Consider the following 16,428-nt stretch of genomic DNA (forward strand, 5'->3'; position numbering starts at 1 on the left):
TACTGGCCACACTCTCTGTTGTGTAAAAGAGAAGTTTGCGCTGCTGCTGGCCACACTCTGTTATGTATGAGAGGGAAGCTTGCACTACTACTGACCACACTCTCTGTTGTATATGAGAGACAAGCTTGCACTACTACTGTCCACACTCTCTGTTGTGTGAAAGAGAAGTTTGTGCTGCGGCTGGCCACACTCTGTTATGTATGAGAGGGAAGCTTGCACTACTACTGACCAAACTCTCTGTTGTGTATGAGAGACACGCTTGCACTACTACTGCCCACACTCTCTGTTGTGTAAAAGAGAAGTTTGCGCTGCTGCTGGCCACACTCTCTGTTATGTATGAGAGACAAGCTTGCACTACTGCTGACCACACCCTCTACTGCGTATCAGAGGGAAGCTTGCACTACTACTGACCACGCCCTCTATTGCGTATGAGAGGGAAGCTTGCTCTACTACTGACCACACTCTGTATTGTGTATGAGAGAGAAGCTTGCACTACTACTGGCCACAATCTCTATTGTGTATGAGAGGGAAGCTTGCACTACTACTGTCCACCCTCTGTATTGCGTGTGAGAGGAAAGCTTGCACTACTGCTGACCACACTCTCTGTTGTGTATGTGAGACAAGCTTGCACTACTACTGGCCACACTCTCTATTGCATATGAATGGGAAGCTTGCACTACTGCTGACACACTCTCTATTGCATATGAGAGGGAAGCTTGCACTACTACTGGCCACACTCTCTGTTGTGTAAGAGAGAAGTTTTCACTGCTGCTGGCCACACTTTCCATTGTGTAAGAGCGAAACTTGCACTATTGCCGACCACACTCTCTATTGCCTATGAGAGGGACGCTTGCACTACTACTGACGACACTCTGTATTGCACATGAGAGGATACCTTGCACTACTACTGACCACACCTTCTATTGCATATGAGTGGGAAGCTTGCACTACTACTGACCACACTCTCTATTGTGTATGAGAGACAAGCTTGCACTACTACTGGCCACACACTCTTTTGCGTATGAGAGGGAAGTATGCACTACTACTGGCCACCCTCTGTTGTGTATGAGAGGGAAGCTTGCACTACTACTGGCCACCCTCTGTTGTGTATGAGAGAGAAGCTTGCACTACTACTGACCACACTCTCTATTGCGTGTGAGAGGGAAGCTTGCACTACTACTGGCCACCCTCTGTATTGCGTGTGAGAGGAAAGCTTGCACTACTGCTGACCACACTCCCTGTTGTGTATGAGAAACAAGCTTGCTCTACTACTGACCACACTCTCTATTGTGTATGAGAGAGAAGCTTGCACTACTACTGGCCACAATCTCTATTGTGTATGAGAGGGAAGCTTGCACTACTACTGTCCATCCTCTCTATTGCGTGTGAGAGGAAAGCTTGCACTACTGCTGACCACACTCTCTGTTGTGTATGAGAGACAAGCTTGCTCTACTACTGACCACACTCTCCATTGTGTATGAGAGAGAAGCTTGCACTACTACTGGCCACAATCTCTATTGTGTATGAGAGGGAAGCTTGCACTACTACTGTCCACCCTCTGTATTGCGTGTGAGAGGAAAACTTGCACTACTGCTGACCACACTCTCTGTTGTGTATGAGAGACAAGCTTGCACTACTACTGGCCACATTCTCTATTGCGTATGAATGGGAAGCTTGCACTACTGCTGGCACACTCTCTATTGCGTATGAGAGAGAAGCTTGCACTACTACTGGCCACACTCTCTGTTGTGTAAGAGAGAGGTTTTCACTGCTGCTGGCCACACTCTCTGTTATGTATGAGAGGGAAGCTTGCACTACTACTGACCACAGTCTCTGTTGTGTATGAGAGAGAAGCTTGCACTACTACTGGCCATACTCTCTGTTATGTATGAGAGGGAAGCTTGCACTACTACTGGCCACCCTCTCTGTTGTGTATGAGAGAGAAGCTTGCACTACTACTGGCCACACTCTTTATTGCGTGTGAGAGAGAAGCTTGTACTACTACTGACCACACTCTCTGTTGTGTATGTGAGAGAAGCTTGCACTACTACTGGCCACACTCTCTGTTGTGTATGAGAGAGAAGCTTGCAATACTACTGGCCACACTCTCTATTGCGTGTGAGAGGGAAGCTTGCACTACTTCTGACCACACTCTCTGTTGTGTATGAGAGAGAAGCTTGCACTACTACTGGCCACACTCTCTATTTGCGTGTGAGGGGGAAGCTTGCACTACTACTGACCACACTCTCTGTTGTGTATGAGAGAGAAGCTTGCACTACTGCTGGCCACACTCTCCATTGTGTATGAGAAGAAAGCTTGCACTACTGCTGGCACACTCTCTATTGTGTAAGGGAAGCTTGGGCTACTGCTGGCCACACCCTCTATTGTGTATGAGAGGGAAGCTTGCACTACTACAGACCATATTATCGATTGCGTGTGCCAGGGAAGCTTGCACTGCTACTGACGACACTCTGTATTGCATATGAAAGGGAAGCTTGCACTACTACTGACCACACCCTTTATTGCGTATTAGAGGGAAGCTTGCACTACTACTGACCACACTCTCTGTTTTGCATGAGGGAGAAGCTTGCACTACTACTGGCCACACTCTCTGTAATGTATGAGAGGGAAGCTTGCACTACTACTGGCCACCCTCTCTGTTGTGTATGAGAGAGAAGCTTGCACTACTACTGGCCACACTCTCTATTGCATGTGAGAGGAAAGCTTGCACTACTGCTGACCACACTTTCCATTGTGTATGAGAAGAAAGCTTGCACTACTGCTGGCACACTCTATATTGTATAAGGGAAGCTTGGGCTACTGCTGGCCACACTCTGTATTGTGTATGAGAGGGAAGCTTGCACTACTACAGACCACTCCCTCTATTGTGTAACAGAGAAGCTTGCACTGCTGCTGGCCACACTCTATTGTGTATCAGAGGGAAGCTTGCACTACTACTGGCCACACTCTGTATTGCGTATGAGAGGGAATCTTGCACTACTACTGGCCACACTCTCTATTGCGTATGAGAGGGAAGCTTGCACTAATACTGGCCACACTTTCTATTGTGTAGGAGAGGGAAGCGTGCACTACTAGCAACCACACTCTCTACTGTGTAACAGAAAAAGCTTGCACTGCTGCTGGCCACACTCTCTATTGCGTGTGAGAGGGAAGCTTGCACTACTACTGGCCACACTCTGTTGTGTATGAGAGGGAAGCTTGCACTACAACTGGCCACACTCTATATTGCGTTTGAGAGGAAAGCTTGCACTACTACTGGCCACACTCTCTGTTGTGTAAAAGAGAAGTTTGCGCTGCTGCTGGCCACACTCTGTTATGTATGAGAGGGAAGCTTACACTACTACTGACCACACTCTCTGTTGTGTTTGAGAGACAAGCTTGCACTACTACTGCCCACACTCTCTGTTGTGTAAAAGAGAAGTTTGCGCTGCGGCTGGCCACGCTCTGTTATGTATGAGAGGGAATATTGCACTTCTACTGACCACACCCTTTATTGCGTATGAGAGGGAAGCTTGCACTACTACTGACCACACTCTCTATTGTGTATGAGAGGGAAGCTTGCACTACTACTGGCCACACTCTCTATTGCGTATGAGAGGGAAGCTTGCACTACTACTGGCCACACTTTCTATTGTGTAGGAGAGGGAAGCTTGCACTACTAGCAACCACACTCTCTACTGTGTAACAGAAAAAGCTTGCACTGCTGCTGGCCACACTCTCTATTGTGTGTGAGAGGGAAGCTTGCACTACTACTGGCCACACTCTGTTGTGTATGAGAGAAGCTTGCACTAGAACTGGCCACACTCTCTATTGCTTGTGAGAGGAAAGCTTGCACTACTACTGGCCACGCTCTCTACTGCTTATGAGAGGGAAGCTTGCACTACTACTGGCCACACTCTTTGTTGTGTAAAAGAGAAGTTTGCACTGCTGCTGGCCACACTGTTATGTATGAGAGGGAAGCTTGCCCTACTACTGACCACACTCTCTGTTGTGAATGAGAGACAAGCTTGCGCTACTACTGCCCACACACTCTGTTGTGTAAAAGAGAAGTTTGCGCTGCTGCTGGCCACACTCTGTTGTGTATGAGAGGGAAGCTTGCACTACTACTGGCCACACTCTCTATTGCGTGTGAAAGGGAAGCTTGCACTACTACTGACCACACTCTCTGTTGTGTATGAGAGACAAGCTTGCACTACTACTGGCCACACTCTCTATTGCGTGTGAAAGGGAAGCTTGCACTACTACTGACCACACTCTCTGTTGTGTATGAGAGACAAGCTTACACTACTACTGGCCACACTCTCTATTGCGTATGAGAGGGAAGCTTGCACTACTACTGACCACACTCTCTGTTGTGTAAGAGAGAAGTTGTCACTGCTGCTGGCCACACTCTCTGTTATGTATGAGAGGGAAGCTTGCACTACTACTGACCACACTCTCTGTTATGTATGAGAGGGAAGCTTGCACTACTACTGACCACACTCTCTGTTTTGTATGAGAGGGAAGCTTGCTCTACTACTGACCACACTCTCTATTGTGTATGAGAGGGAAGCTTGCATTACTACTGGCCACCCTCTCTGTTGTGTATGAGAGAGAAGCTTGCACTACTACTGGCCACACTCTCTGTTATGTATGAGAGGGAAGCTTGCACTACTACTGGCCACCCGCTCTGTTGCGTATGAGAGGGAAGCTTGCACTACTACTGGCCACACTCTCTGTTATGTATGAGAGGGAAGCTTGCACTACTACTGACCACACTCTCTGTTTTGTATGAGAGGGAAGCTTGCTCTACTACTGACCACACTCTCTATTGTGTATGAGAGGGAAGCTTGCATTACTACTGGCCACCCTCTCTGTTGTGTATGAGAGAGAAGCTTGCACTACTACTGGCCACACTCTCTGTTATGTATGAGAGGGAAGCTTGCACTACTACTGGCCACCCGCTCTGTTGTGTATGAGAGAGAAGCTTGCACTACTACTGGCCACACTCTCTATTGCGTGTGAGAGGGAAGCTTGCACTACTACTGACCACACTCTCTGTTGTGTAAGGGAAGCTTGGGCTACTGCTGGCCACACCCTCTATTGTGTATGAGAGGGAAGCTTGCACTACTACAGACCACATTATCTATTGTGTGTGAGAGGGAAGCTTGCACTGCTACTGACGACACTCTGTATTGTGTATGAGAGAGAAGCTTGCACTACTACTGGCCACACTTTCTATTGTGTAGTAGAGGGAAGCTTGCACTACTAGCAACCACACTCTCTACTGTGTAACAGAAAAAGCTTGCACTGCTGCTGGCCACACTCTCTATTGCGTGTGAGAGGGAAGCTTGCACTACTACTGGCCACACTCTCTATTGCGTGTGAGAGGGATGCTTGCACTACTACTGGCCACACTCTCCATTGTGTATGAGAAGAAAGCTGTCACTACTGCTGGCACACTCTCTATTGTGTAAGGGAAGCTTGGGCTACTGCTGGCCACACTCTCTATTGTGTATGAGAGGGAAGCTTGCACTACTACAGACCACGCCCTCTGTTGTGTAACAGAGAAGCTTGCACTGCTGCTGGCCACACTCTATTGTATATCAGAGGGAAGGTTCCACTACTACTGACCACATTATCTATTGCGTGTGAGAGGGAAGCTTGCACTGCTACTGACGACACTCTGTATTGCATATGAGAGGGAATCTTGCACTTCTACTGACCACACCCTTTATTGCTTATGAGAGGGAAGCTTTCACTACTACTGACCATACTCTCTATTGTGTATGAGAGAGAAGCTTGCACTACTACTGGCCACACTCTCTATTGCGTATGAGAGGGAAGCTTGCACTACTACTGGCCACACTTTCTATTGTGTAGGAGAGGGAAGCGTGCACTACTAGCAACCAGACTCTACTGTGTAACAGAAAAAGCTTGCACTGCTGCTGGCCACACTCTCTATTGTGTGTGAGAGGGAAACTTGCACTACTACTGGCCACACTCTGTTGTGTATGAGAGGGAAGCTTGCACTAGAACTGGCCACACTCTCTATTGCGTGTAAGAGGAAAGCTTGCACTACTACTGGCCACGCTCTCTACTGCGTATGAGAGGGAAGCTTGCACTACTACTGGCCACACTCTCTGTTGTGTAAAAGAGAAGTTTGCACTGCTGCTGTCCACACTGTAATGTATGAGAAGGAAGCTTGCCCTATTACTGACCACACTCTCTGTTGTGTTTGAGAGACAAGCTTGCACTACTACTGCCCACACTCTCTATTGTGTAAAAGAGAAGTTTGCGCTGCGGCTGGCCACACTCTGTTATGTATGAGAGGGAAGCTTGCACTACTACTGACCAAACTCTCTGTTGTGTATGAGAGACAAGCTTGCACTACTACTGCCCACACTCTCTGTTGTGTAAAAGAGAAGTTTGCGCTGCTGCTGGCCACACTCTGTTGTGTATGAGAGGGAAGCTTGCACTACTACTGGCCACACTCTCTATTGCGTCTGAGAAAAGCTTGCACTACTACTGGCCACGCTCTCTATTGCGTATGAGAGGGAAGCTTGCACTACTACTGGCCACCCGCTCTGTTGTGTATGAGAGAGAAGCTTGCAGTACTACTGGCCACACTCTCTATTGCGTGTGAGAGGGAAGCTTGCACTACTACTGACCACACTCTCTGTTGTGTATGAGAGAGAAGCTTGCACTACTACTGGCCACACTCTCTGTTATGTATGAGAGGGAAGCTTGCACTACTACTGGCCACCCGCTCTGTTGTGTATGAGAGAGAAGCTTGCACTACTACTGGCCACACTCTCTATTGCGTGTGAGAGGGAAGCTTGCACTACTACTGACCACACTCTCTGTTGTGTATGAGAGAGAAGCTTGCACTACTACTGGCCACACTCTCTGTTATGTATGAGAGGGAAGCTTGCACTACTACTGACCACCCGCTCTGTTGTGTATGAGAGAGAAACTTGCATTCCTACTGGCTACACTCTTTATAGCGTGTGAGGGGGATGCTTGCACTACTACTGGCCACACTCTGTTGTGTATGAGAAGAAAGCTTGCACTACTGCTGGCACACTCTCTATTGTGTAAGGGAAGCTTGGGCTACTGCTGGCCACACTCTATTGTGTATCAGAGGGAAGCTTCCACTACTACTGACCACATTATCTATTGCGTGTGAGAGGGAAGCTTGCACTTCTACTGACCACACCCTTTATTGCGTATGAATGGGAAGCTTGCACTACTACTGGCCACACTCTCTGTTGTGTAAGAGAGAAGTTTTCACTGCTGCTGGCCACACTCTCTGTTATGTATGAGAGGGAAGCTTGCACTACTACTGGCCACCCTCTCTGTTGTGTATGAGAGAGAAGCTTGCACTACCACTGGCCACACTCTCTATTGCGTGTGAGAGGGAAGCTTGTACTACTACTGACCACACTCTCTGTTGTGTATGAGAGAGAAGCTTTCACTACTACTGGCCACACTCTCTGTTGTGTATTAGAGAGAAGCTTGCACTACTACTGGCCACACTCTCTGTTATGTATGAGAGGGAAGCTTGCACTACTACTGGCCACCCTCTCTGTTGTTTATGAGAGAGAAGCTTGCACTAACACTGGCCACACTCTCTATTGCGTGTGAGAGGGAAGCTTGTACTACTACTGACCATACTCTCTGTTGTGTATGAGAGAGAAGCTTGCACTACTACTGGCCACACTCTCTGTTATGTATGAGAGGGAAGCTTGCACTACTACTGGCCACCCGCTCTGTTGTGTATGAGAGAGAAGCTTGCACTACTACTGGCCACACTCTCTGTTATGTATAAGAGGGAAGCTTGCAATACTACTGGCCACCCACTCTGTTGTGTATGAGAGAGAAGCTTGCACTACTACTGGCCACACTCTCTATTGCGTGTGAGAGGGAAGCTTGCACTACTACTGACCACACTCTCTGTTGTGTATGAGAGAGAAGCTTGCACTACTACTGGCCACACTCTCTGTTATGTATGAGAGGGAAGCTTGCACTACTACTGGCCACCCGCTCTTGTGTATGAGAGAGAAGCTTGCACTACTACTGGCCACACTCTCTGTTATGTATGAGAGGGAAGCTTGCACTACTACTGGCCACCCGCTCTGTTGTGTATGAGAGAGAAGCTTGCACTACTACTGGCCACACTCTCTATTGCGTGTGAGGGGGATGCTTGCACTACTACTGGCCACACTCTCCATTGTGTATGAGAAGAAAGCTTGCACTACTGCTGGCACACTCTCTATTGTGTAAGGGAAGCTTGGGCTACTGCTGGCCACACCCTCTATTGTGTATGAGAGGGAAGCTTGCACTACTACAGACCACATTATCTATTGTGTGTGAGAGGGAAGCTTGCACTGCTACTGACGACACTCTGTATTGTGTATGAGAGAGAAGCTTGCACTACTACTGGCCACACTCTATTGCATATGAGAGGGAAGCTTTCACTACTACTGGTCACACTCTCTGTAATGTATGAGAGGGAAGCTTGCACTACTACTGGCCACCCTCTCTGTTGTGTATGAGAGAGAAGCTTGCACTACTACTGGCCACACTCTTTATTGCGTATTAGAGGGAAGCTTGCACTACTACTGACCACGCTCTCTGTTTTGTATGAGAGAGAAGCTTGCACTACTACTGGCCACACTCTCTGTAATGTATGAGAGGGAAGCTTGCACTACTACTGGCCACCCTCTCTGTTGTGTATGAGAGAGAAGCTTGCACTACTACTGGCCACACTCTCTATTGCGTGTGAGAGGGAAGCTTGCACTACCACTGGCCACACTTTCCATTGTCTATGAGAAGAAAGCTTGCACTACTGCTGGCACACTCTCTATTGTGTAAGGGAAGCTTGGGCTACTGCTGGCCACAATCTCTATTGTGTATGAGAGGGAAGCTTGCACTACTACAGACCACACCCTCTATTGTGTAACAGAGAAGCTTGCACTGCTGCTGGCCACACTCTATTGTGTATCAGAGGGAAGCTTGCACTACTACTGGCCACACTCTGTGTTGCGTATGAGAGGGAATCTTGCACTACTACTGGCCACACTCTCTATTGCGTATGAGAGGGAAGCTTGCACTAATACTGGCCACACTTTCTATTGTGTAGGAGAGGGAAGCTTGCACTACTAGCAACCACACTCTCTACTGTGTAACAGAAAAAGCTTGCACTGCTGCTGGCCACACTCTCTATTGCGTGTGAGAGGGAAGCTTGCACTACTACTGGCCACACTCTGTTGTGTATGAGAGGGAAGCTTGCACTACAACTGGCCACACTCTATATTGCGTGTGAGAGAAAAGCTTGCACTATTACTGGCCACGCTCTCTACTGCGTATGAGAGGGAAGCTTGCACTACTACTGGCCACACTCTCTGTTGTGTAAAAGAGAAGTTTGCGCTGCTGCTGGCCACATTCTGTTATGTATGAGAGGGATGCTTGCACTACTACTGACCACACTCTCTGTTGTGTATGAGAGACAAGCTTGCAATACTACTGCCCACACTCTCTGTTGTGTAAAAGAGAAGTTTGCGCTGTGGCTGGCCACACTCTGTTATGTATGAGAGGGAATCTTGCACTTCTACTGACCACACCCTTTATTGCGTATGAGAGGGAAGCTTGCACTACTACTGACCACACTCTCTATTGTGTATGAGAGAGAAGCTTGCACTACTAATGGCCACAATCTCTATTGTGTATGAGAGGGACGCTTGCACTACTACTGTCCACCCTCTGTATTGCATGTGAGAGGAAAGCTTGCACTACTGCTGACCACACTCCCTGTTGTGTATGAGAGACAAGCTTGCTCTACTACTGACCACACTCTCTATTGTGTATGAGAGAGAAGCTTGCACTACTACTGGCCACAATCTCTATTGTGTATGAGAGGGAAGCTTGCACTACTACTGTCCATCCTCTGTATTGCGTGTGAGAGGAAAGCTTGCACTACTGATGACCACACTCTCTGTTGTGTATGAGAGACAAGCTTGCTCTACTACTGACCACACTCTCCATTGTGTATGAGAGAGAAGCTTGCACTACTACTGGACACATTCTCTATTGTGTATGAGAGGGAAGCTTGCACTACTACTGTCCACCCTCTGTATTGCGTGTGAGAGGAAAACGTGCACTACTGCTGACCACACTCTCTGTTGTGTATGAGAGACAAGCTTGCACTACTACTGGCCACATTCTCTATTGCGTATGAATGGGAAGCTTGCACTACTGCTGGCACACTCTCTATTGCGTATGAGAGGGAAGCTTGCACTACTACTGGCCACACTCTCTGTTGTGTAAGAGAGAGGTTTTCACTGCTGCTGGCCACACTCTCTGTTATGTATGAGAGGTAAGCTTGCACTACTACTGACCACAGTCTCTGTTTTGTATGAGAGAGAAGCTTGCACTACTACTGGCCATACTCTCTGTTATGTATGAGAGGGAAGCTTGCACTACTACTGGCCACCCTCTCTGTTGTGTATGAGAGAGAAGCTTGCACTACTACTGGCCACACTCTTTATTGCGTGTGAGAGAGAAGCTTGTACTACTACTGACCACACTCTCTGTTGTGTATGTGAGAGAAGCTTGCGCTACTACTGGCCACACTCTCTGTTGTGTATGAGAGAGAAGCTTGCACTACTACTGGCCACACTCTCTATTGCGTGTGAGAGGGAAGCTTGCACTACTTCTGACCACACTCTCTGTTGTGTATGAGAGAGAAGCTTGCACTACTACTGGCCACACTCTATTTGCATGTGAGGGGGAAGCTTGCACTACTACTGACCACACTCTCTGTTGTGTATGAGAGAGAAGCTTGCACTACTACTGGCCACACTCTCCATTGTGTATGAGAAGAAAGCTTGCACTACTGCTGGCACACTCTCTATTGTGTAAGGGAAGCTTGGGCTACTGCTGGCCACACCCTCTATTGTGTATGAGAGGGAAGCTTGCACTACTACAGACCATATTATCGATTGCGTGTGAGAGGGAAGCTTGCACTGCTACTGACGACACTCTGTATTGCATATGAGAGGGAAGCTTGCACTACTACTGACCACACCCTTTATTGCGTATTAGAGGGAAGCTTGCACTACTACTGACCACACTCTCTGTTTTGTATGAGAGAGAAGCTTGCACTACTACTGGCCACACTCTCTGTAATGTATGAGAGGGAAGCTTGCACTACTACTGGCCACCCTCTCTGTTGTGTATGAGAGAGAAGCTTGCACTACTACTGGCCACACTCTCTATTGCGTGTGAGAGGGAAGCTTGCACTACTACTGGCCACACTTTCCATTGTGTATGAGAAGAAAGCTTGCACTACTGCTGGCACACTCTATATTGTGTAAGGGAAGCTTGGGCTACTGCTGGCCACACTCTGTATTGTGTATGAGAGGGAAGCTTGCACTACTACAGACCACTCCCTCTATTGTGTAACAGAGAAGCTTGCACTGCTGCTGGCCACACTCTATTGTGTATCAGAGGGAAGCTTGCACTACTACTGGCCACACTCTCTATTGCATATGAGAGGGAAGCTTGCACTACTACTGGCCACACTCTCTATTGTGTATGAGAGGGAAGCTTGCACTACTACTGGCCACACTCTGTATTGTGTATGAGAGGGAAGCTTGCACTACTAGCAACCACACTCTCTACTGTGTAACAGAAAAAGCTTGCACTGCTGCTGGCCACACTCTCTATTGCGTGTGAGAGGGAAGCTTGCACTACTACTGGCCACACTCTGTTGTGTATGAGAGGGAAGCTTGCACTACAACTGGCCACACTCTATATTGCGTTTGAGAGGAAAGCTTGCACTACTACTGGCCACGCTCTCTACTGCGTATGAGAGGGAAGCTTGCACTACTACTGGCCACACTCTCTGTTGTGTAAAAGAGAAGTTTGCGCTGCTGCTGGCCACACTCTGTTATGTATGAGAGGGAAGCTTGCACTACTACTGACCACACTCTCTGTTGTGTTTGAGAGACAAGCTTGCACTACTACTGCCCACACTCTCTGTTGTGTAAAAGAGAAGTTTGCGCTGCGGCTGGCCACACTCTGTTATGTATGAGAGGGAATATTGCACTTCTACTGACCACACCCTTTATTGCGTATGAGAGGGAAGCTTGCACTACTACTGACCACACTCTATTGTGTATGAGAGAGAAGCTTGCACTACTACTGGCCACACTCTCTATTGCGTATGAGAGGGAAGCTTGCACTACTACTGGCCACACTTTCTATTGTGTAGGAGAGGGAAGCTTGCACTACTAGCAACCACACTCTCTACTGTGTAACAGAAAAAGCTTGCACTGCTGCTGGCCACACTCTCTATTGCGTGTGAGAGGGAAGCTTGCACTACTACTGGCCACACTCTGTTGTGTATGAGAGAAGCTTGCACTAGAACTGGCCACACTCTCTATTGCTTGTGAGAGGAAAGCTTGCACTACTACTGGCCACGCTCTCTACTGCTTATGAGAGGGAAGCTTGCACTACTACTGGCCACACTCTCTGTTGTGTAAAAGAGAAGTTTGCGCTGCTGCTGGCCACACTGTTATGTATGAGAGGGACGCTTGCCCTACTACTGACCACACTCTCTGTTGTGTATGAGAGACAAGCGTGCACTACTGCTGCCCACACACTCTGTTGTGTAAAAGAGAAGTTTGCGCTGCTGCTGGCCACACTCTGTTGTGTATGAGAGGGAAGCTTGCACTAGTACTGGCCACACTCTCTATTGCGTGTGAGAAAAGCTTGCACTACTACTGGCCATGCTCTCTATTGCGTATGAAAGGGAAGCTTGCACTACTACTGACCACACTTTCTGTTGTGTATGAGAGACAAGCTTGCACTACTACTGGCCACACTCTCTATTGCGTATGAGAGGGAAGCTTGCACTACTACTGACCACACTCTCTGTTGTGTATGGGAGACAAGCTTGCACTACTACTGGCTACACTCTCTATTGCGTATGAATGGGAAGCTTGCACTACTGCTGGCCACAATCTCTATTGCCATACTCTCTGTTGTGTAAGAGAGAAGTTGTCACTGCTGCTGGCCACACTCTCTGTTATGTATGAGAGGGAAGCTTGCACTACTACTGACCACACTCTCTGTTATGTATGAGAGGGAAGCTTGCACTACTACTGACCACACTCTCTGTTTTGTATGAGAGGGAAGCTTGCTCTACTACTGGCCACCCTCTCTGTTGTGTATGAGAGAAGCTTGCACTACTACTGGCCACACTCTCTATTGCATGTGAGAGGGATGCTTGCACTACTACTGGCCACACTCTCCATTGTGTATGAGAAGAAAGCTTGCACTACTGCTGGCACACTCTCTATTGTGTAAGGGAAGCTTGGGCTACTGCTGGTCACACTCTCTATTGTGTATGAGAGGGAAGCTTGCACTACTACAGACCACACCCTCTATTGTGTAACAGAGAAGCTTGCACTGCTGCTGGCCACACTCTATTGTGTATCAGAGGGAAGCTTCCACTACTACTGACCACATTATCTATTGCGTGTGAGAGGGAAGCTTGCACTGCTACTGACGACACTCTGTATTGCATATGAGAGGGAATCTTGCACTTCTACTGACCACACCCTTTATTGCGTATGAGAGAGAAGCTTGCACTACTACTGACCATACTCTCTATTGTGTATGAGAGAGAAGCTTGCACTACTACTGGCCACACTCTCTATTGCGTATGAGAGTGAAGCTTGCACTACTACTGGCCACACTCTTTTGCATATGAGAGGGAAGCTTGCACTACTACTGGCCACACTTTCTATTGTGTAGGAGAGGGAAGCTTGCACTACTAGCAACCAGACTCTCTACTGTGTAAGATAAAAAGCTTGCACTGCTGCTGGCCACACTCTCTATTGTGTGTGAGAGGGAAGCTTGCACCACTACTGGCCACACTCTGTTGTGTATGAGAGGGAAGCTTGCACTAGAACTGGCCACACTCTCTATTGCGTGTGAGAGGAAAGCTTGCACTACTACTGGCCACACTCTCTGTTGTGTAAAAGAGAAGTTTGCGCTGCTGCTGGCCACACTCTGTTGTGTATGAGAGAGAAGCATGTACTACTACTGGCCACACACTGCATTGCCTGTGAGTGGAAAGCTTGCACTACTGCTGACCACACCCTCTATTGCGTATCAGAGGGAAGCTTGCACTACTACTGACCACACCCTCGATTGCGTATGAGAGGGAAGCTTGCTCTACTACTGACCACACTCTCTATTGTGTATGAGAGAGTAGCTTGCACTACTACTGGCCACAACCTCTATTGTGTATGAGACGGAAGCTTGCACTACTACTGTCCACCCTCTGTATTGCGTGTGAGAGGAAAGCTTGCACTACTGCTGACCACACTCTCTGTTGTGTATGAGAGACAAGCTTGCACTACTACAGACCACACTCTCTGTTGTGTAAGAGAGAAGTTTTCACTGCTGCTGGCCACACTATCCATTGTGTAAGAGCGAAACTTGCACTATTGCCGACCACACTCTGTATTGCATATGAGAGGGACGCTTGCACTACTACTGACGACACTCTGTATTGCACATGAGAGGACACCTTGCACTACTACTAACCACACCTTCTATTGCATATGAGAGTGAAGCTTGCACTACTACTGACCACACTCGATGTTGTGTATGAGAGACAAGCTTGCACTACTACTGGCCACACTCTATTGCGTATAAATTGGATGCTTGCACTACTGCTGGCACACTCTCTATTGCGTATGAGAGGGAAGCTTGCACTACTACTGGCCACACTCTCTGTTGTGTAAGAGAGAGGTTTTCACTGCTGCTGGCCACACTCTATGTTATGTATGAGAGGGAAGCTTGCACTACTACTGACCACAGTCTCTGTTGTGTATGAGAGAGAAGCTTGCACTACTACTGGCCACACTCTCTGTTATGTATGAGAGGGAAGCTTGTACTACTACTGGCCACTCTCTCTGTTGTGTATGAGAGAGAAGCTTGCACTACTACTGGCCACACTCTCTATTGCGTGTGAGAGGGAAGCTTGCACTACTACTGACCACACTCTCTGTTGTGTATGAGAGAGAAGCTTTCACTACTACTGGCCACACTCTCTATTTGCATGTGAGGGGGAAGCTTGCACTACTACTGACAACACTTTCTATTGTGTATGAGAGGGAAGCTTGCACTAATACTGGCCACACTCTCTATTGTGTATGAGAGGGAAGCTTGCACTAATACTGCCCACACTCTCTATTGTGTATGAGAGGGAAGCTTGCACTAATACTGGCCATACTTTCTATTGTGTAGGAGAGGGACGCTTGCACTACTAGCAACCACACTCTCTACTGTGTAACAGAAAAACTTGCACTGCTGCTGGCCACACTCTCTATTGCGTGTGAGAGGGAAGCTTGCACTACAACTGGCCACACTCTATATTGCGTGTGCGAGGAAAGCTTGCACTACTACTGGCCACGCTCTCTACTGCGTATGAGAGGGAAGCTTGCACTACTACTGGCCACACTCTCTGTTGTGTAAAAGAGAAGTTTGCGCTGCTGCTGGCCACACTCTGTTATGTATGAGAGGGAAGCTTGCACTACTACTGACCACACTCTCTGTTGTATATGAGAGACAAGCTTGCACTACTACTGTCCACACTCTCTGTTGTGTGAAAGAGAAGTTTGTGCTGCGGCTGGCCACACTCTGTTATGTATGAGAGGGAAGCTTGCACTACTACTGACCAAACTCTCTGTTGTGTATGAGAGACACGCTTGCACTACTACTGCCCACACTCTCTGTTGTGTAAAAGAGAAGTTTGCGCTGCTGCTGGCCACACTCTCTGTTATGTATGAGAGACAAGCTTGCACTACTGCTGACCACACCCTCTACTGCGTATCAGAGGGAAGCTTGCACTACTACTGACCACGCCCTCTATTGCGTATGAGAGGGAAGCTTGCTCTACTACTGACCACACTCTGTATTGTGTATGAGAGAGAAGCTTGCACTACTACTGGCCACAATCTCTATTGTGTATGAGAGGGAAGCTTGCACTACTACTGTCCACCCTCTGTATTGCGTGTGAGAGGAAAGCTTGCACTACTACTGGCCACACTCTCTATTGCATATGAATGGGAAGCTTGCACTACTGCTGACACACTCTCTATTGCATATGAGAGGGAACCTTGCACTACTACTGGCCACACTCTCTGTTGTGTAAGAGAGAAGTTTTCACTGCTGCTGGCCACACTTTCCATTGTGTAAGAGCGAAACTTGCACTATTGCCGACCACACTCTCTATTGCCTATGAGAGGGACGCTTGCACTACTACTGACGACACTCTGTATTGCACATGAGAGGATACCTTGCACTACTACTGACCACACCTTCTATTGCATATGAGTGGGAAGCTTG

General features: G+C 48.0%; 1 protein-coding gene across 1 annotated transcript in view; it reads right to left on the minus strand.

The window, feature by feature from the left end:
• LOC138581601 (zinc finger protein 271-like) overlaps positions 1–5,775 on the minus strand; it is a 183,125-nt gene extending 177,350 nt beyond the window's left edge. The window contains exon 1 of the mRNA XM_069652799.1: positions 5,727–5,775. Within this exon, the coding sequence (XP_069508900.1) occupies positions 5,727–5,775 (49 nt within the window). The remainder of the gene's footprint in view (positions 1–5,726) is intronic.
• Between the last annotated feature and the right edge of the window lie 10,653 nt (positions 5,776–16,428).

The sequence above is a fragment of the Ambystoma mexicanum genome, chromosome 1p, assembly GCF_040938575.1.
Source record: "Ambystoma mexicanum isolate Mex_15411 chromosome 1p, UKY_AmexF1_1, whole genome shotgun sequence".
Classification (NCBI taxonomy): domain Eukaryota; kingdom Metazoa; phylum Chordata; class Amphibia; order Caudata; family Ambystomatidae; genus Ambystoma; species Ambystoma mexicanum.